The 20798-nt window shown below is 35.2% G+C and overlaps 1 protein-coding gene across 1 annotated transcript in view; it reads right to left on the bottom strand.

Annotated features, from left to right (window-relative positions):
* LOC107569426 (lysosomal-trafficking regulator-like) overlaps positions 1 to 20798 on the bottom strand; it is a 113813-nt gene that overhangs the window by 30471 nt on the left and 62544 nt on the right. Inside the window, exons 12-28 of the mRNA XM_016255527.1 lie at positions 20573 to 20682; positions 18870 to 19236; positions 17970 to 18126; positions 16781 to 16954; positions 16497 to 16657; positions 14632 to 14822; positions 12791 to 13039; positions 11053 to 11226; positions 9907 to 10056; positions 9671 to 9808; positions 8568 to 8766; positions 7760 to 7888; positions 6634 to 7225; positions 3268 to 3448; positions 2259 to 2428; positions 1238 to 1468; positions 82 to 248 (exon numbers count right to left, since the gene is read on the bottom strand). Coding sequence (XP_016111013.1) covers positions 82 to 248; positions 1238 to 1468; positions 2259 to 2428; positions 3268 to 3448; positions 6634 to 7225; positions 7760 to 7888; positions 8568 to 8766; positions 9671 to 9808; positions 9907 to 10056; positions 11053 to 11226; positions 12791 to 13039; positions 14632 to 14822; positions 16497 to 16657; positions 16781 to 16954; positions 17970 to 18126; positions 18870 to 19236; positions 20573 to 20682 — 3540 coding nt within the window. The remainder of the gene's footprint in view (positions 1 to 81; positions 249 to 1237; positions 1469 to 2258; positions 2429 to 3267; positions 3449 to 6633; positions 7226 to 7759; positions 7889 to 8567; positions 8767 to 9670; positions 9809 to 9906; positions 10057 to 11052; positions 11227 to 12790; positions 13040 to 14631; positions 14823 to 16496; positions 16658 to 16780; positions 16955 to 17969; positions 18127 to 18869; positions 19237 to 20572; positions 20683 to 20798) is intronic.

The following is a 20798-nucleotide window of genomic DNA, read 5'->3' as shown; positions in this document are numbered from 1 at the left end:
TGAAACGACAACAGAATTTCCCATTTTGTTTGAATGTCAAGTCACATATCATTGCCATATAAAAGTATTAGTCTTCTTTACCCTGTGTGCGCCGAACTTTGCTGGTTTGCATGTAGCCCAATAGGGTGATCAGGTCTTCAATGATGCGGAAGTACTGAGATCCCGAGGAGCTGCAGGAGTGGATGGTGACGGCCACCAACAGCTGCTGAATGTCACACACCACCAGCTTGTAGTCATTCGGAGGAATCCTACAGAGCAACAACAATAACAAGCTACAGGTAGTCCAAAATACAGCGGCTAGAGTCCTTACCAGGTCAAGAAAATATGATCATATTACACCAATTTTACAGTCTCTGCACTGGCTACCTATTAAGTTCCGTATCAGTTACAAAATGTTATTACTTGCCTATAAGGCCCTTAATGGGTTAGCTCCTGCGTACCTAACTAGTCTTCTACCACGCTACAATCCATCACGCTCCCTAAGGTCGCAAAACTCTGGACTTTTGGTAGTACCTAGGATAGCAAAGTCTACTAAAGGAGGTAGAGCTTTTTCGCATTTGGCTCCCAAACTCTGGAATAGCCTTCCTGATAACGTTCGGGGTTCAGACACACTCTCTCTGTTTAAATCTAGATTAAAGACACATCTCTTTGGCCAAGCATTCAAATAATGCATCTCAATCTTTTACTGCAGTTATATCTGATCAAATTATTATTTTTTAACTTGGGTTGAACAAATCAATTTTGCTGGGTTGGAACAGCAGCTACGCTAATTATGTCTCTATTTGTTTCTCTGTTTCTGCTGGGATTAACATCCCGTGGTAACTAGGATTTACACAAGCTTCAGTCTGGATCCAGAACACCTGAGAAGAGATGATGCAACCCCTCAGAGGACCTCAGATGATGCCAACCCTGAAACAACATACAGAACTACCACATTTTGCTATAAGTTTGATTGCATCATATAATAATTGCTGTTAATAGTGTTCATCGTCTGTTTGATTACGTCTTTAATTGATTTTTCCGTACATTTCTGCCATATTGACTGACAGTCACCACTGATAAGCTACTACTAAATATTGTAGAAACTTAATTTGCTGTAAAGTTGCTTTGCAACGATTTGTACCGTGAAAAGCGCTATACAAATAAACTTGAATTGAATTGAACAACACCATGTAGACTGGCCAGCTACAGTTTCAAAGCAGTTTCCCCATCACTGATGTTAAATACGGTACATTACCCGTTCTCCAGGCCGTTGAGGGTGGACAGTGTGTTGAAGAGCACATAGAGCAAGCCGTGGTCCAGCAGGATGTCGGCTAGCTTCGGGCAGGCGTTGAGCAGCTGCAGAAGCAGACACAGGCCGTTGTGCACGAGCGAGTTCTCATACAGAGAGTTCTCCAGCAGACCCAGCACAGGGATGATACAGCGCTTCCTGAACGGGGAGATGTTCTCCATATCTTCCAGATCCAGACTGAGAGAAGAGGGAATAGTGGTCGTCATTAACAAGGACGCTGCTGGGTTCATTTAGTAGAAATTAAGCAAGTTTCATGTAGCAGAAATCTTGCATGAGATCCTTGAATGTGTTTCTTCACAAATATTAATTAAAATAAATATTCAGCAACATTAAAACATTAAGAATCTTTACAAAGAAAAAAACCCCCACTATTGTCAATGTGTCTTCACAATTTATATATATATACATACAGTGGGGCAAAAAAGTATTTAGTCAGGCACCAATTGTGCAAGTTCTCCCACTTAAAAAGATTTTAATTATTTTATATATTTGACTACTAATACTTATTTTCAACTAATACAATGTTTTAGTAATCTTGTTATATGTTTTTGTTATTAAAAATGTCTAATTAGTTATCTATTTAGAGCTTCAACTTAAAAAAAACTAAAAATAGAAATGTTGTAAACTAAATTTAGTAAGTTTTTTATATTATAAATAAGAAAACACACACATATACATGCTATATATATATATACACACACACACACACAAATTATTATATTCTAATAATATATACATATTTAATATATTTATTATTATTAACAATATATTATATAATATATAACAATAATAATGTTATAATATAATATCAGATATAACATTATAATATATTTTTTTATAAAAATAATACAAACTTCAATTTAATTTAGCAAATGAATAAAATAAAATAAACATTTATAGCTGGCATCTTATCAGGCTGTCAGCACTCATGGTCATGTCTTCAGTTCTAGATGGTTGGCAAACTCACTCTTCCTCAAGTCCGACCGGTCGTCCGAACAGCATTTCCAGGAAACACTCCAGCAGACCCTGTGAGCCCTGGTGCAGGTACAGCTGATTGGCTAGCAGCGAAAACCCATGATTCTTCAGGAACTTCTCCTTCTGCTCTTTCTGAGCGCGGCTGAAGTAGGCGTCCAGAAGCTACAAAAATAAATGTACATGTTTTGTGTATCCATGCATGTATGAGATAAGACATAAAAATAAATAAATAAAACCCCTTACTCAATCTCCCATCTATCAGAGAGATCAATAAAACTGGTCAATCAACTAACAAACTATTTCCATATCAAACAAACCAAAGCAGCAGATGCGATAAACAGTAATGGAGAAACAGTGAAAGGCCAGTCATTTTACAGTCCTAAAGGAAATAGTGCATCTTATATTTTCCGAATTTGTCCATAAACAAATTATTTAGTTAAATTGTTTAATTCTTAGAAATTTCAAGGACAAAATGTAAAAATTGCCCTGCAGTGCGAGTGTGATGATCCTAATGATAAACTGTGAAATACAGAATGTTAATAGAAATATTATTTACATTATCAAATAGGGGCTATTTTCAAAAACAACTGATCATGAATTTATATATTCCCCTAAAAATAGAGAAAATAAAAAAGAGGGAGAGTTTTTAATTCTATTAAATGCACACAGTATATAATATTTATGTGGAAGCATGATTCATGTTCATTGATTCAGTCCTGTCCACATTATAGAAAGATTTTCCACATTAATAAGCATAAAATACATTTGTGTGGATGCAGTACATGGGAGTCTAACAGTTTAATTGAAACGTGTGATCTAAAACCAATTTACACAGCATTTTTAAATGTTTATAAGTATTTTGCATGCAGTTTTCTTGAGCTCATGTGGCATATTTCTTTTTTTTTTAATACTTCTGTCATGCTGCAAGACCTTTAAAATTAGACCTTAAAACAGTCCTGTTCATTTGTCAACTACCCAAAGACAGCTGAACGCGAGCGGACCTTCATGACGCCCTGCTGAATGAGAGGAGAAGAGTGGTTGACCAGGACAAGAAGAGCCTCCGGCTGGACAAGTTTGTCCATCACCTCCTCCAGCAGGAGGTCCGGCAGCAGGAGCAGAACTCCTCTCAGCAGATCATACAGACCGCAGCAGATCAGAACCAGACAGTCTTCAGCACTGGACCTGAATGATTCAGAAAACACACACATGAAATCATCACTGAGGAGTGGAGAAGCGTCAGATCTTCAGCGGTGACTCAGAGCCTGTTAACCGAAAAACACTCAGCACGCAAAATACAACCCTTTTTTTTTTATTATCGAATTGTCACAAAAATAACTATAATGTTATCATGATATAAAATTACTCATACTGTGATAACAGTATAAACAAAAGGGAAATCAATATTTGATAGACGGCATTGTTAGAATTGGATAAAAAAAGAAGCAAAGTGTTTCCCAACAAGAGCCCTAATGACAGCTCAGACACATCTGTAAGGCCGAAATATGGTTTGTGGATTGGAGTTTAGAGTTAAAGTCGTTAACTTTTAATGAGTGTAAGTGATTATTCAGTAGATGGGATATATCTTTAGTGCAGGAAAGGCAATGGCGAAGACAGGAGGCAATTACCCAGTAACTGTTGACTGAAAGAGCACATTAAAGAGATGATGTAACTTATAAATGAAGGCTAATATTACAAGTCATTAATCTCCAAAACTCAGCGGCAGAAATTAGCATAATTAAAGGGTGTTATTCATCACAAGGAATTTAAAAGAGCTCCCTGGATATATTACACACATCTAGAACAACTACACACACACACACCATGCAACAAATTTGAGAAAGTCTAAACGATTCTGAGGTGACTCAATTCGCTCCCTAGTTCAGTAGTAAGCACACTACCTAGGGACTCTACCATTTCCAGGGCTGTCCTACAGTCACAATGGCTTTTCTTACTGGAGACAGCTCCACACAAAAAAAGGATATGTGCATGAAACTATTTTGCATGATTTTATTGTAAATGCCTACTTTTCACAGATACACTAACTTAGAAAGTAGGGCTGCACGATTATGACAAAAATCATAATTGTTGATTATTCCTTTGAAATTGTAATTGCGATTATTCATTTGCGATTAAATGAATGATGTTTACATCTTTGTTTGATGCAACTACATGCCATATTTTTATGTGAAAATAAACAAGCTGAAACACTAACTGAAAAACTTATTGCTTTTCTATAGTATTAAGCCTCAAATGTCAAATATACATCGGATTGGTTTCTCTTTAAATAAAAAGGTAAAAATATGAATGGTATTATAATGTTATACTAAAATACTAAAATTAAAACAATGGAAAAACCCTTAAGATAACATGTAGAAAAAGAAAAAAAAGCATCTTAAGCATGCAGAATAACATAAGTGGACTTTGAATGATTAATTGCTGCTTTGAATGATTATGTAATTGTAATTGCGATTAGAAAATTCGATTAATTGTGCAGCCCTATTAGAAAGCATTACAAACCATTTAAAAAGCTTATTTAAATGTTATTATTAAAAGTTATTATCATTAGCTAAAACTAAAAACAACAACAAAACACTATTAGTTACTTGAAATAAAATAAACATTAATTAAAATAAAAAAAATTAAATATTAAGAATATTTTATTTCAGCTTGTTGCAACACTCCTCATTTTCTTTTAGTTTGTAAAATATCTAAAACTAAATAAATTAAAATTAATATATGAATAATAATAATACAATTAATAATCATTTTAATTATTAAAACACTATATTAGTATAAAGTTAAAGTGAAAACAGAAAAAAAAAAAATCTAATTCAACATATTAGATGTAGACAAAAATGAACAAAAACTACAACAGCATATCAGTTATACTAAAATAACACTGAAGTGTAATAATTTGGCCTAAAATATTATCACGGCAAGAATATATATAAAAAAATATTTTGGTTAATGATTACTTTTCTCATGTGGATTGATCATAATTAAATGATGAGACATTTTGTTCTAAAATCATCTAATGTGATTAAACGTCACCCACACCTCAACATCCAATCAACTAACAATGCACAGAACTGAGGCACAGCTAGACTTGTGCCGGTATTCGGTAATGCGGTATATCACGGTAATGAATATGCACGATATTGTTATCGTGGGCACTTCTAAATACCGTGAATAAGTATATATTACAAATTATTCAGAATTTTGATGCTTTTTAAGAATACTTTTCCCATCAACTGGTCAAAATGCACAACAGCGCTGTATGCTGCGTGAGAGACGCGTGTGCACTCTGATGTAAACCAGCGCGGACGAGAAGCGCATGACGCTCTGGATGAAAGCGCACTCACTCTCTGACAGCAGATGAAGCTAAACTGCAGAAATGCAGCCGTTACCCCGGAAACCCTGTAAGTAAAGCAGCTGCACTACTTTCTGTTTCTGAATGGTGTTTAAATGATTTAAATAGCCATTCAGATTTGTGTATTTGCTCTGATGTTCATCACCGCGCCAAATACTTAAATATTTTGACTTAATAGGCTATTTATTTTCAAACTTTTTTTACATTTTAATCTGGACTACAACATGCCCTAGATATTGTTTGAAAGTGTTTTGATTCCTTGTTGTTCGGTCACACTTTACATTAGGGCTTCATTAGTTAACATTAGTTAATTCATTAGTTAAACTGCCAATGAAAAATTCTTCTGAACATTCATTAATCTTAGGTATTCCAATATTTAATCACACGTTGTTAAAATCGAAAGCTGCAACTGTGTTATTTAATGAGCTAACATGAACTAAGACTTGTATTTTTTTTTTTAACAAAGATTAATAACTTCTGTAGCAAATGTAGCTATTGCTCATTGTGAATGTTAATGCATTAACTAAGGTTAACTAATGAGGTCTTATTGTAAAGTGATACCTATTGGTCTTTATAGTTCTTTTGCACTTTAATCTGTGTAAAACTTTTAACTTTATACATTTTTCTGTATTGCATTTAAATGTTCAGTTATTTTTGTAATAAGAAAAAAGTTATTAAACCTGTTATACTGTATTATGACAGCACTTTTTTTTTAAAAACTAAATTTAAATATTGTGAGAATACCGTATACCGTGATAAAAGCATGAGCAATTAATCGCAACATGAAAATCTGATACCGGCATATCCCTAGGCACAGCCCTACATTTTTCTTTCTCGATAATCCGTTACACTCGGATATACATCACAATCCAGAAGAAAAGATATTTTGCTACTTCAGTTTTATCATGTTTAATATGCTGGCTACAATTTTTTCACCTCCACATTCAAAATGCTAGGGTTTTCAACAATATAAAATCATCTGGTGTTTTCAGAGTACCTGTCATTACTGGAGTCCGCCTTGCTGTCATACCCGGGTGAGTAGGTGTAACTTTCCCAGTCATCCGGTGGAGCGGCACGGTCAGCCACGGTGGGCCAGCGAGCAATAGTCAGAGAGCCGTTCTGTGCGGGAAAAGCCAAACCCAGACTGGCCAGGTTACTGTGGCTCCTCTGGAAGGACTGGATTCCCTTCAGGCTGTCTGGCCGGCGTGGCGCTTCCTCGCTGGTCCAATCGAAATGGTCCTCAGAGTCTGGCAGGCTGCTGTCGTGCTCCTCCTCTACATTGATGAATGGCGTTTGGTTTCCCACGACACTGCCCTCCTCATCACCGCCCACATCCTGGGAATCACAAATGGTCTTTGCAGACTCACAGCTGCTGAGGAGCTCATCTCCTCCTCGCTTCAAGGTCTCCGTGCTGCCCAGGTCCTGCTGGGTACTCAGGGACGTCCCTTCTTCAGGCTTGGCGGTCCCCGTCACGCTCCCATGGGTCAGACGGGGCATCAGGGCTGGAGAAGAGTGTGGAGACGGGCCCATGCTTGGGGGACGCAGTGACAGATCTTCATCTCCATGCTCGGGGGACGAAGCGTGGCGTACTGTGGGACCAAAAAACACAACATTTAGTCAGAATCTACGTTTTCAGGACAAGTTTGACAATGACAAGTTTTTCGTGTTCAGATTTGACAATAAGTGTTTCCAGACTAGTTTTTGTGACATTTTAAGTATCAATATAGAATTTATGCACTAAAGCTAAACAAAAAAAAGACTTATACGCTATGCACTAAGCCTTCCCTCCCAAACAAATCCTTGGAAGGAAGCCTGGCTTATAAGGCATGAAGATAATAAGATAATATAAACATTAAAATCATGATTTTCTCTAAAGCTGCTTTCAAATAAGCGCATTGTGAAAACCACTATATGAATGAATTTGATTTGACTTGACAGGCAGGTCAGCGCTGTGATTGATTTGTATTCGTCAAAGGTCACGTGTTTCAAAGCTTAAGGCGCAGCAGTGGCATCCAGTCAGACAAGGACATTTTCAATGAATAATGCTTGTAAAGTGCAACAGAATGAGTAAGCATGACTTTTTGTTTATTTTGACCTTCTCATGGGCGGCAGTTATGCGTTACCTTCAGCGGGCGTCTCTGTGAAGACGGTGGGAGACAGTGAAAGCACAGAGCTGCAGGCTGATTTCCCTCCACTGCTGGAGTGCCGCAGGTACATCATGGACTGAACCTTCTCCTGGTACAGCTTACCATCTGATGAAAAAAAACATGCATGAACTAAAATGTTCTTGTTTACTATCAAATCTACACAGGATATGCAGAAAGAATGATTACTAATGAGGAAGAATGAGCTGTAAGCTCGATGCTAGACTACTGCAACCATAAAATGAAAATAAAGCAGGTTAACCTGCTTGTCAGAAATCTCGAGATAAACATGATCTATGCATTTTTTCCCTTTTGACTGTCAAAATACTATCAGCATTGCTATAAATGCGTATAAATATGGTTAGAAATTATACCTTATTTAAATCAGAAGGCCAGAAACATCACCTTTTGAAGTTTAATCGGCACATTAAGGCAAGTCGCAATTCTGGTCTTTCCGTCCCCAAATTTAAAACCTCTTGAAATCCTAATTAAGACTTTCTTCTACTATTTAAGAATTTTTATGGCCTTAATTTATAAAACTAAATTTAAAGACTTAAGGACCCGCGGAAACCCTGAGTTAAGGTCAAAAAAGATTTCGCTGTCTCAAAACCTGTATAATTTTTCTTCTTCTGTGGATCAATAAGGCAAAAGTAGCATGAACATTCTGCTAATCATCTTCTTTTGTGTTCCACAGAAGAAATGAAGTCATATGATGACAGAATGATCATAAACTATTGCTTTAATGACTCATTCTGATCAGACTGGGGTTTTCTGAAGGTTTGCTCACCGATGTGCAGAGAGAAGTAGAAGCTGGTGGGGGTGTGGCAGACGTATGTGTTGGTGGGGGGGTGAACAGCCAGCAGGAAATTATAGACCAGCCGCAGCAGGTCCAGGTCCGGAGGAGACCCCAAAACCTCCTGGATGATTTTGACAAACGAGAGGCAGACCTCCTGTGGGATGGAGGTCAGGTACTCGTCCCGATGCTCCTATGAGAATAATAAAGATGATGTTCCAAAATGCATTATGGTCTTCTTTCCTGCATTAATTACATCGTGAATGGCACTTGGTTGTATGTTTCATACTCTTTCTCCATGATGTTTCTAATGATGCGCTGAAATCACTTTTTTTTTGAAACACTGAAAACTGAAAGTTTTCATTTAGCAGAAAACCGAAAAGTTTTAATTTATTTAATAATCAACTAATTATTCAATGTATTTAAAAATCAATCAACATTCCAAAAAATAAAAAATAATACATTAAAATGTAAAAAAAAAAAATATATAAGGCAAAATTGGATTTTTGGTCAGCATGTTCTGATATAAATATATACACATACTTTTTTGATAAATTAATTTGGTGTTGAAATATTAAAAAATGTAAGTTATCATGGCAGAATTATTCAGACATATATTAAATAATGAAGACAGCAGTTTAAGAAAAATATAGAGCATATATTTAGTAAAATGCATCTCTCCAGGCTTATTTTTTTCTAGCGTTTATGGACACTGAATGGCAGGAAATTAGGGAAATACGAAGTTTTACTGACATTTTTCGAAGTGCCGCTTGACTGATGCAGCTACAGTAATGTCAGGCCACAATAAAGAGCATCAAAACCACAGTTGTTTGAATTTCTTTAAAAAAAAAAATTTGATTTTGAAAAGCTAAGACTGTTTCATATAAAAATAACAAAAAAACAAAGCTTATTGCAATAACTGGATAGTAGGAACAGCAAAACTTTTTCGGCCAAAACTGAAATTTTACCAAAAAGTTGTGGCATCAGTAGTTGACTCTCATGGACAGCCGACAGAAAACTTGAGAAAGACTTAAGAAAAAAATTACAATCTAAACTCACTAGACCTTATGTGTTTGTCTGTGTAATGAACATCTCACCTGAAGCACCTGGCAGGCGAGCAGGAAGCGATGAACCACCTGGGCCTTGAGAAGCTGTCGTATGTTGAACATCTGCTGAGGATGATGCACCCGGATGAGGATCTCTAAAGCGGTCAGCAGCGTCTCCCACACGCCACACTATCTCACACACACACACACACACAGCCACTACAATAAGCTCTCTATAAAAATAACCAAACTCTATGGTATGTTCTCATTCAGATGTGAGTGTGTACCTGTGCTTTGGCCCATATCTTCCAGTCCAGCAGTATTTCAGAAAGTAGTCTGAGATCTTGCAGCACCACAGTGGATTCGGCATCCAGATGGAACTGACTGTCTTCTCCGATCGCAAGGATTGACCCGCTGCAGCAGCCGTCCAACAGTGTCTATAACACACACACACACACACACACATTTGCTGAGCTGCAGTCTAAAATCAAACTTCAGCAGTATTCAGAAGGCAAAAACAGAGCAAGTATTTTTCAGTCTCATTAATCTGATGTATTTCAGAAAACAAGAATATACTGAGGGACAAAACATTCTCACTGTCAGTCTGCATTAAACGTGACAACCAGCAGGGTGTGCTGTTTAGTACAACAACTGTACAAGTGCACAGATTTATTAGTTAACTAAAACTGAAGCCATTAAAAAAAACAAAACATTTTGTTACTTGAAATAAAAAGTTACCTCAAAATATTTAAACAAATACAAAAATACAAAAACATACAACAAAATTGCTACAACTTTAACTAAAATTCAAGTAAAAACAGAAAATCTAAAAGTGAAATAATGAAAGTTAACTAAAATTAAATTTTAAAAAAATTCTCATTTTTATTTATTTTAAATTGAAGTACTACAATAAAATCAAAACTAAAAAAAAATTATAAAATCTATATAGACATGTTTTTTTAAAACAATAATTACAAGAACATACAACAAAATGAAAACAGAAAAATATAAATATAAAATTAAATTAAAACTAATACAAAAAATATATAAATATATTTTTAAAAAAATAAAATAAAAATGACAAAAGCATACAACAAAATTACTAGATTTTAAGATTAAAGTGAAAAAATATATAATAAAAAATGTAAACAAAGACTATAATAGTATATCAATGATACTAAAATAACTAAAGCAGCGGAGCGCTGAAAAATAAAAAATTAAAATAAATTTCCAGCTAATTTATGATAATTAATATGTACCAAAAGATTTTTAATTAAAGGAACTATCATGTTCAATTAAGAGTCATCTCTAGGAAACTTTGACCAAATAAAAAGCAGAATAAAATATTACGATTTTCATGCTGCTGCTTAATTTTAAATTGTAAAATAATTCTAAAAATACTGTTAATATATAATGCATAGGCTAAAACTCACCTTCAGAACGTGGTATCCCACAATGCACTTGGGCTTGATGAGAACCTGGTGAATCATGGAATAGCCGTGGTAACACTGCATCTCATGAGTGCGATGCTGGTTGGTTTTAACCAGAGACAGCAGCAGCTGCAGCGCCAGAGATTGAGTTTTCTCACAGTCGCTCAACTCTACCACCTATGAGAAACAACAGACAGACAGAAAGAGTTAAGCACAATGTGATTCTGACGTTAAAATCACTGTATGCGTGAAATACATCACATTGTGAATATGAAGTGGGCTATCAGCTTAGATCAGTGTTATAACACACAGAACAGAGGAAGCCTCAGCTAACAACACTTGATTATTAATGCTGCCTGCGAAACAAACGTGCGCGCCAAACTAAACCTAACTCAACTAGATCCATCTGCACTAAATTTAATCATTTAATAAATGTCAGTTATTTGGCATCATACCCAAGGATGAGCATCTGTTGCTATCTTAATTAGCATTGCTCCTTAATTATTTTTTTGGTCTCACCCAGCAAGGTTCACACTAGTTGCTTTTCAACATATATGGTTTAGATCATGTCAATAATTTTTCTTACTCAAAATTATGGAGTAAACACCACAAATGTCATGATTCTTTGCTAAATAGAAAGTTCAAAAGAGCAGCATTTATTTGAAACCGAAATCTTTTGTAGCATTATAAATGCCTTTACTGTCTGTCACTTTTGATCAAATTAATGTGTCCTTGCTGAATAAAAGTTTTATTTTTCTTACTAACCCCAAACTTTTGAATGGTAGTGCATGTTAGTTTAAAAACAGTAATATGTGCTTCTGTGTTTTTGTTATCATGAGAGACTGAGAGAGAAAGAGAGAAAGATAGAAACACAAAGCGAGGCTTTGAGATGACTGTCGAGAGCTGTCTGAAGGATAATGTGAGGGAACGCAGTGTGAAAGAGAACGTCCCGGGCCAGAACATGCTGACCAAAAATCCAATTTTGCCCTCTGAATGAAAGAAACATTATCAGATTACATTACCAGCAAAAACTGTGTACTGGAATATGAAGGAAAGACTGAAGATACCTTCACTAGAGACTTTAAAGCATAATATTCAGATTTACCTCAGCCTCTCAAACATTACTGCTTTGATTAAAAAGCACAGCCATCAAATACAGTCAGAGCTTTTGTGAATCAGCATTCAAGAAGTTCACAATTTTTTTTTTTTTACATATGACGTTGACATGAAATAAAATATAGAAAAACGGAATCTTATTTTAATTCAGCAAGTTGCAAAGGCAACTTTTCTAATTTCTGAGCACTAAAATTACTAAAACTAATAAATAAAAACTACAAAGACATACTTAAAAAAAATACTAAAACCTTAAAATCAAAACAGAAAATATACAAAATAAAATATAATAGTAAAACTATAATAGTACATCCATTATATTAAATAATGGTATAAATATTAATAATGTTTTAATTTAAAAAAATGTATGACTGATTCAGAGAGTAAGAAATACTTTCACCTGATCATGATATCTCTGTTTATATGTTGAAACAAATACTGCTTTATTGTCTTTTTTTTTTTTTTTTTAATCCCTCTTGTTAAAAAGCATCAACAAAAGGAGTTCAACTAAAAGATCTGGTCAAAATGCATAACCATTGTGTGTTTGTGTGCAGAAGTGCAGTGACAGATAACTCATTCCACACGTTCCTGGTCTCTTCTAGTGATGAATATGCAGACAAACACATACCCGAGCAAACAGGAAGACAAAAGCGCCGGAGCCTCCGATCTTGTGCAGGACGCTGTGTAGGCCGAGAGCCTGGCAGGGCATCATGGTCCTGAGGAAAGGAGGCTCCAGGATGGAGCTCTGAAGCTCTTTGGCACTGAAGGGCCGCTGGGAAGCCACCGTTGACTTGGCCTGGCCCTTCAGACGGATCACCGGCTCATATATGGTGTAGAGAGACGGCATGCTGGGGGCATAAACTACTGCTAAACTCTCCTGCAAAAACACAAATGCACATATGTTGAGATGCAGGCAAAGGAAAGTATTTTTCTTGTTCGGATTGAAATGAAAGTTCAATGTTGCATGCAGGCTCTAACATAGAGATCTAAAGGTCTGATCAGATTTGCAGTGTGGGACTAAATGTGAGAGTAGTAAGTGGAAGCGAGTGGTTTTCCTAACGGTGAGGTTTGCCTTCTCTACAGTAATGGAAATTCTTGACTGTCCTGAAACATAGGCTTCATTTTTTATGCCAATATATTATTAACCCTATAAAGCCTACCGTTTCATATTTACTAAGTGAATTTCTAAGGCCTGTAAATAATCAACATTTTCAAACTTTGCTGTTAAGCCTGTTGCCCACAATCGTGCCTTCTGTTGCCTGATTTATAGTTTAGAGTTTTTTTTTCAGCAAGTAAAAGGTCTTTTAGTAAAATTGTGCAAATGTCCACCTTCAGCTCTTGCTTCACGCGTCATTTTGTTGTTAAATCTTTATTTATATAGTAAATGTAAGAATATCTTTGATATTGTAAGTAATATTTCCAGATGAAGCAGCTTGGCTTTACTTGATTCTACATCAATAATTTTGTAGAAAAATCAGTGCGTCTCAAATCTGATCATCAGGACCTTTTGAGGAGCGTTTATTTGTTCATCTCTCAATCATCATTGGATTGCATTGCATTATATGTTTGATTACTAACTAAGCATCTCATCTTACTCAGACCTATTATTGGAGATACAGAGTGACGACTGATATTTATATAATTTTATGCAAGTATTTGCTGTACTGTTATAAAGATCTCATTGATTTACATTAGAAGCTTCAGAATTTCATCTTACTTTTTGGCCATATATAAATATCAGCATCTGCACCAAATTAAGTAATTTTTTATCAGTTTGGGCCTCTGAATAAAAACTGATTTTTCTCTTCATATTCTCACTATATGAGCCATATATGTACCAAAACATGATACTCGATAAAATAAATATGCAAACTTGTTTTACATTTTGTCTAAAGATTTTCTTATTTATTTTATTGTTTAAGGTTCAATAAAGTCTTCCATTTAAAAAAAATTTGATTTTCTGACTATTATTTCATATATCAGGCTGACAGGGTTAATGTTTTTCTTTCAATCTCGAGGTGAAATATAACTTGGACAGGTTACTGACAAGATTTCTTTAGATAAATGTGTACAATACTTTATATTAGCACTAGATATTGTCAGAAAAGATCTGAAAAAAAAGCATATTCATCCATGAGGAATGAAGGTTTGTGCTGAAATGACTTTTTCTGATGGCAGTAATTATCGAGCATGTAATGCATTAGCATAGGAACACCTGGAACAGCATGCAGACGCGTAAAATCACCGGTAATTAAGATGTCAGTGGGTAAAACTGCACAGAGAAGGCACTTCAACAAGCAGCAAATGATGTACAAATGGACAAATAATGTTGCCTGCTTTTCAGTGGCAGTGAAGGAGATAAACGAGCTATTGAACTATGTCACTGCCAGATACATTTGCATAAGTGTTCTGGTGAAATATGTGACATTTGGGAAAAAATAAAATAAATTCATAGATGCAGTGGCTTACAATAAGAGGTGCGATGTCAACGTCTGTATTCCTCATGAGGAGCTCTCGTATCTGCTCACACTGAAGACCCTCCTGTGTCACGTACTTGGATAGTGTCCCATGAGGCTTGCCGTACTTGCAGGGCATGATGGAGGTGAGGTCAGGCCCGCTGGCAAACAGGTAAAAAGCCTCCGCAGTGTCAATTCTGGAGCCTAAAACAACCAATAACCAGTTTATATGTAGGCAAATATCACAGTTTATTACTGTATACTGTATTGTTGCATATAAATTAAACAATTAAATATAATTCTTCTGTGTTGTTTTAATGAAAATACAGTAAGGGTGGAAAACATGCCTGCATTTTTCACAAAAATATAAAAAAAAATACATGAACAATTTAAAAAATGAAGAATGTTTCAATGTTTTAAGATTTATGAAGTTTTTTTTGTCACTGTTATTATTGTTTTTAAATTAGTATTTAGATTTAATTTATTTTTATTTATTTCCAGTTATTAATTTTAGTGCACCAATTTAAAGTAAACTTATTTCAGTTAGTTGACAAGGCAACACTTCTAATTTTTGTTTAGTTTAGGTTTTGGATCTAACGTTTATATTTTATTTCAGCTTCATTTGAATTAACAAATATGTTTCTAATAGTTATAATAGTTGCCATATCAGCTTTAACAAATAATATAATAAATACAAACATTTTATGAAATTCAATTTTGAAAAAAAGACCAACCAATTTGTTTATGCAACTCTAAAAAATATTCATTAAATGTACTTATGATAAAAAAAATATATATATATTTTTCCATTTTACAAAATAAGTCCTTCAAAGTTTGTCTTGATAAAAACCGCTCTCATGACATAAAAAAAATGGCAAGACCAAAAACATATATTTTACAGACAAGTTAGTGCAACAATATTGACATTGCGCTATATAATCTAAAATATGTGAATTGACAAACGACAATAGACAAGAAAGAAAAATAATAGAGAGTGTGGTGGATGAAATGCTGTGACCTAAAGACAAATAAACAAAGTGGGGAAAAAAACATTGAGGGCAGCACTGGACCACATAATCACATTAGAGCGTTTCATAAGTTGGGAACGGCTGGACTGGGCCCATTCATGACCTATTAGTAGCAACAGAATGGCTATTCTGTTAAGAAAAGTGTGTTGTGTGGAGGGAATGTGGAGAATCTGTGGCTCACACACAGAAACTTCCAGCAGCAGGAAAATCCCACGTTACCAACAACATCACTGCCACTGAAAGCGCATACAAATAATCTTTCCAACACCACGAAGCAGTGATATTGATTACTATTTATATACTATTACTGTTTTTTTGTAGGTAACATTTGTCAACATTATTTAATGCATCAGCTAACTATTTCTCACAGCTTTTATTAATCTATGCCCCATTTTCCACCACAATAAAATGTTTTTTTTATAGGACTTTTTTGAGATATAAACTGAGAAATCTGACTTTTTTTTTTCCCCCCACACAATTGCAAGTTTCTCTCTCGCAATTCTGACTTTTTTTTTTTGTTTCCGCCATGGAACAAAACATTAAAAAAAAAAAAGGTCATTGCAAGTTCAGAATTGCTAGAAAAAAAACTAATCAAAATTGTGAGATAAAAAGACAAATTAACTTATTTCAGTTAGTTGCCAAGTCAACATTTCTCATTTTTGTTTAGTTTGAACTTTTCAGCTTTTTTCAGCAGTTTATTTTCAGCTTAATTTCATTTAATAAGAATGTTTTTAATAGTTTTAGATTTAATTAAAAATATATGTGTGATTGATCTGATGAAAACCACAAACATTTCAAAGGGGATATCATTATATACCGTAGGGAAGGTCTATGAGAACTGGTTTCATACCATTAAAGAGCAGCAATGTGCCCATATCCCAGCATGCACTTGGGCTGGCCTGCTCCTCTGAGGAGTGCTGATAGTGTCCAAGCATACAGTAGGTCTTATTACTGTCTGATGACAAACTGGACTTCCTGGGCAGAGTGAAGTCTAGCGAGACGTCACACTTCCTGTATGTGGCACAGGAAGGCTTGATTAAAACATGATTCTGACTGCATAAAAACTGATGTCTGCAGCCCTGGTTGAACTATCCATTTAAATCATCCACCAACTAATTGCAGTGGCAGACTCACCGAATGCCGCTCACCCAGAGGGTCAGCTGACCGTGGACGTTCTTCCTGCCCTCAGGCTGCTGTGTGTACGTAAGAGCCAAGTGCTGCCACATGCCTATCGTCAGCACACCATCTCCAGACTCCGCCTGGGCCAGCAGACCCGCCTTCATCTCATCGTTTGGATCGATGCAAATCCTGAATTCATAAACAAAGAGTTACTTTTGTAATTTAGCATGGAAAACATAAACATACATTTTGGAGCTCATGCACAGAAACTACAAGCAGCAGCTGGAAGATGCCAACCTTGCAAATGAATCATTTTTTCCAAAAGCACACACAATAACATTCTCAAGCCAGTGTTATTTTACTATTATTTATTTATTATTATAGCTTTTATATATATGTTTTTTTTTTTCAATCATTTATTATTTTGAAATAGATTTTATCTATGTATTTATTTAGATTTTATTATTATTATTATTATTATTAAATTAGCTATTTAGGTTTATTTTTATTTAAATTTTAGTTTTAGTTTAGTATTAGTTAGTATGTTGAAAGTGAGAAATCTACATCAAAAATTTTTTTTTAAAGGTGCACAGAGTATTCTTTTTTTTACCCAACACAAAACAGCATTCACAACCTATTTTCTTTCCAAAAATTATTACTGTAATTACATTTAAATTTATGCATTTGGAAGACGCCTTTACACTGCATTCAAAATATACATTTGATCAGTTCATGCATTCCCTAAAAAAATTGGTAACACTTTTACAATAAGGTCCCATTAACTAACATGAACTAAAAATAAGCAATATATTTTTACAGCAATTATTAACCTTTGTTCATTTTAGTTAATAAAAATGCTCATGTTCATGTTAGTTCACAGTGCTACTACTGTTAACAGATATTCATTGCTACTTCATTAATGTTAAATATTATAATAATCAAACCCATGGCCGCTACTGTTTTAGCTACAGGAATCCTATTAGTTATTCAACATGAGGAAAAAAATATAATGTAGAATGACACTTAAATCTATCCATCAGGAGTAGCTAAGACGATGCAAAATAGTGTTTTATATCAGAAAGGAGTTATAGTTCATTGCAATTTGCAGTGGATTGTGTAAGATCTACTGCCCTCCTGAAACACCACTGGCATCCACTTTTGAGGAAGAAAAAACTTTAAGTTCAAATTTTGCCATGTCACTCACCTGAAGGTAAAGGCTCCGGTGGAGATGTTCACCCACACCTGAAGCATCAGCGCCTTAGAGCCCATGGAGAGGACATGGAGGAGACATCTGTCTGTCTGCTGCTCCGTGACATGTGCGGGACCATGCAGGGCCTCCTCTGACAGAGACGCCTCCTCTTCTGCAACACACAGCCAAACTAACTCAGCAAACCTCCTCTTAGATATAGTGGGATGGTGTTCATGTTTCAGGGCTGTTATTGTTAACTAAAAATAAATCTATTCAAACGCATATGTTCGGCAATTGAATTAAAGGTGAAACAAAATAAAACAAATATTATATGAAAAACAAACTTAAATTACAAAAACTGAAATAAAAAATAAAAATAAAAGAAAAACCCGAATAAAAAACAAACAACACTATTAAAAATGTAATTAAAACTATTAAAAATGTTGTCTGTAACTGAATTAATGATGAAAAACTAATTTGCCTTGGCAAATAACAAATTATTTTAAGGACTAATATAACTAAAACCTAAATAAATATAATTTAAAGAGAAATATATATATATATATATAAAAAAAAACGAAAAATAAACTCTCATAACACTACTAAAACTTAAACTATAAAAAAATATTGTCCAGAATTGTTTTAAAGCTTAAGTGAAACATAATGATCAAAAACTTAAAAAAAAAAACTTAAAATGTTGCCTTGGCAACTAAATTTAAGTTTAAGTGCAAGTACTAAAACTGAAATAAAAATAAAAGGTAACTAGAAAAGAAAAAAAAAGAAAAATCACACAACAATATTACTAAAACTAAAAATACAAAAACAAAAGAATTTAAAATATAAATAAATGCTATAACATATAAATAATACTAATCTGCATTATAAACCTCAAAAAAATAATGCTCTTCTTCTTACCCTTCTTATAACGCCCATCCTCATCCTTCCCCGCTCGTACCCACAGCGAGGCGCTGAAGCCACTCGCCATGTGAGGCCAGCAGTTCTGTCCCACTAAGGGCAGGTGGAAGGGTGCCGTATGCCAGGGAGAGCTGCGCAGATGACCGGGCCTGCTCATGTCTGCTTCACCACGGCCCAGCGGTAATTTACCCCTCAAAAGAGTGTTTACTCCACCCTTACCACCAGCCGTCCCATGAGGCCTAATCCCAGGAGAGGAGCTCAAGCCGGGGACCCCTGCGCCAGGGATCATGGGAAAAGACATGAAGTAGAGCGGCTCCGTGTCTGCATTAGCCTCCACAATCTGAAGCAAGCCTCTCAGCAAGATCTCCTACGGATGATGAAAACAAAATAAAGATTTCTGCATTTCATGAAGAAAATATGAGCCGTGTTTGCTGAAATTGAGGTTTTATACTTATCATATATCATTCAAGAGTTTAGGGTCAGTAGGACTTTTTTTAATGCAAGCATGCATTAAATTGATCAAAAGATTTCTATTTCAAATAAATGCTGTTTTTTTTTTTATCCTGAAAAATAAAATATATCAGTTTCCACAAAAATATGAAGCAGCACAACTGTTTTCATCATTAATAAGCAAACGCAAAAACAAATCAGCATATTAGAATGATTTCTGAAGGAAGACTGGAGTAATAATGCTGAAAATTCAGCTTTACATCACAGAAATAAATTACATTTTCAAATAAAAAGTAGTTATTTTAGATAGGAAAAAATATTTCACTATACTAATTACTATTTTTACAGTATTTCTGATCAAATAAATGCACCCTTGGTGAGCAGAAAAGACTTCTTTCAAAACTTGTTGAACTCGAGCAGCAATCCACACTGAAATGTGCTGCCCGACGTAATGCAATCTTCGCAAATATGACCAATTGACAGGTTTCATGAAATTCACACACTGATGACGTTCACGCTCTTCACCGAGTGCTTACACAGATACACACGGGAGCGTTTGAAAGCTGCGTCTATCAGCGGATCCCTAACATAACTGCTCATAGACGGATCTGCTGATAGACGCGGCTTTCAAACACGCCCGTGTGTATCTGTGTACTTTAGACAACACTAACAGTAGGTGCCAGGAAACAGCCTGATAATACAAGGATTAGATACAGCAGTTCAACATAAATCAAGAAAACACAAAATTTATATGTTTAAATGTCGAATATACAAGAGAAGTGTCAGGATGAACACCTAGTCGACTAGTTTTCCCACAACTGACTAGATGATCACTGAGATCATTATTCTAACGCTTTATATCTAGATTTATAATAATAGTCTTTGTGTTTTGTATCTTTAACCTACAGTATGTAGAAACCACATAAACCAGTAAATTAGAGTGTTAAAGACAGGAGAGGTGCTCAGAAGTAAAGGATTGGCAATCAGAAACAAAGTACATAAAGAGATGCTTGAAAAAAACGAATGATAATGAACGTAGCATGGTTGACTCATATCAGCATTGACAATCCAAAGGCTGGCATTCTGCATCAGTCCACTTTCTGACACCGTGCTAAAAATAAACCTGTTCGATCACACTGATCACATTTGTATTGTGTAGTTTCAAACCTTTTCCTTTTCTGTGGAAAAATATACAGAAGCAGTGTTTTTGGCACACAATACCACATTTAAATGCTAAGTGGGGTTGCACTTACAGTGGGCGGAGTCTTATCCAGGAAGAGGCGTGTCAACAGGGCAAGTTCCTCCGCTGTGATCCTGTCACTCACCATGGCAACGAGCAGCTCCATCAGTATTGTCTGGCACTCTGCACAGAGCAATTAGACCAATGTTTAAGGGCTTATTAACATGCTGCTCTCAACAAAACAAAACTTTTTTTTGATCACCATGAAAGCAAAATGGACTATTCTTTTTTTTTGGGGG

This window comes from Sinocyclocheilus grahami, unplaced genomic scaffold (genome assembly GCF_001515645.1).
Source record: "Sinocyclocheilus grahami isolate Dianchi unplaced genomic scaffold, SAMN03320097.WGS_v1.1 scaffold1344.1, whole genome shotgun sequence".
Classification (NCBI taxonomy): domain Eukaryota; kingdom Metazoa; phylum Chordata; class Actinopteri; order Cypriniformes; family Cyprinidae; genus Sinocyclocheilus; species Sinocyclocheilus grahami.
This window is presented reverse-complemented; position numbering and strand designations above follow the sequence as displayed.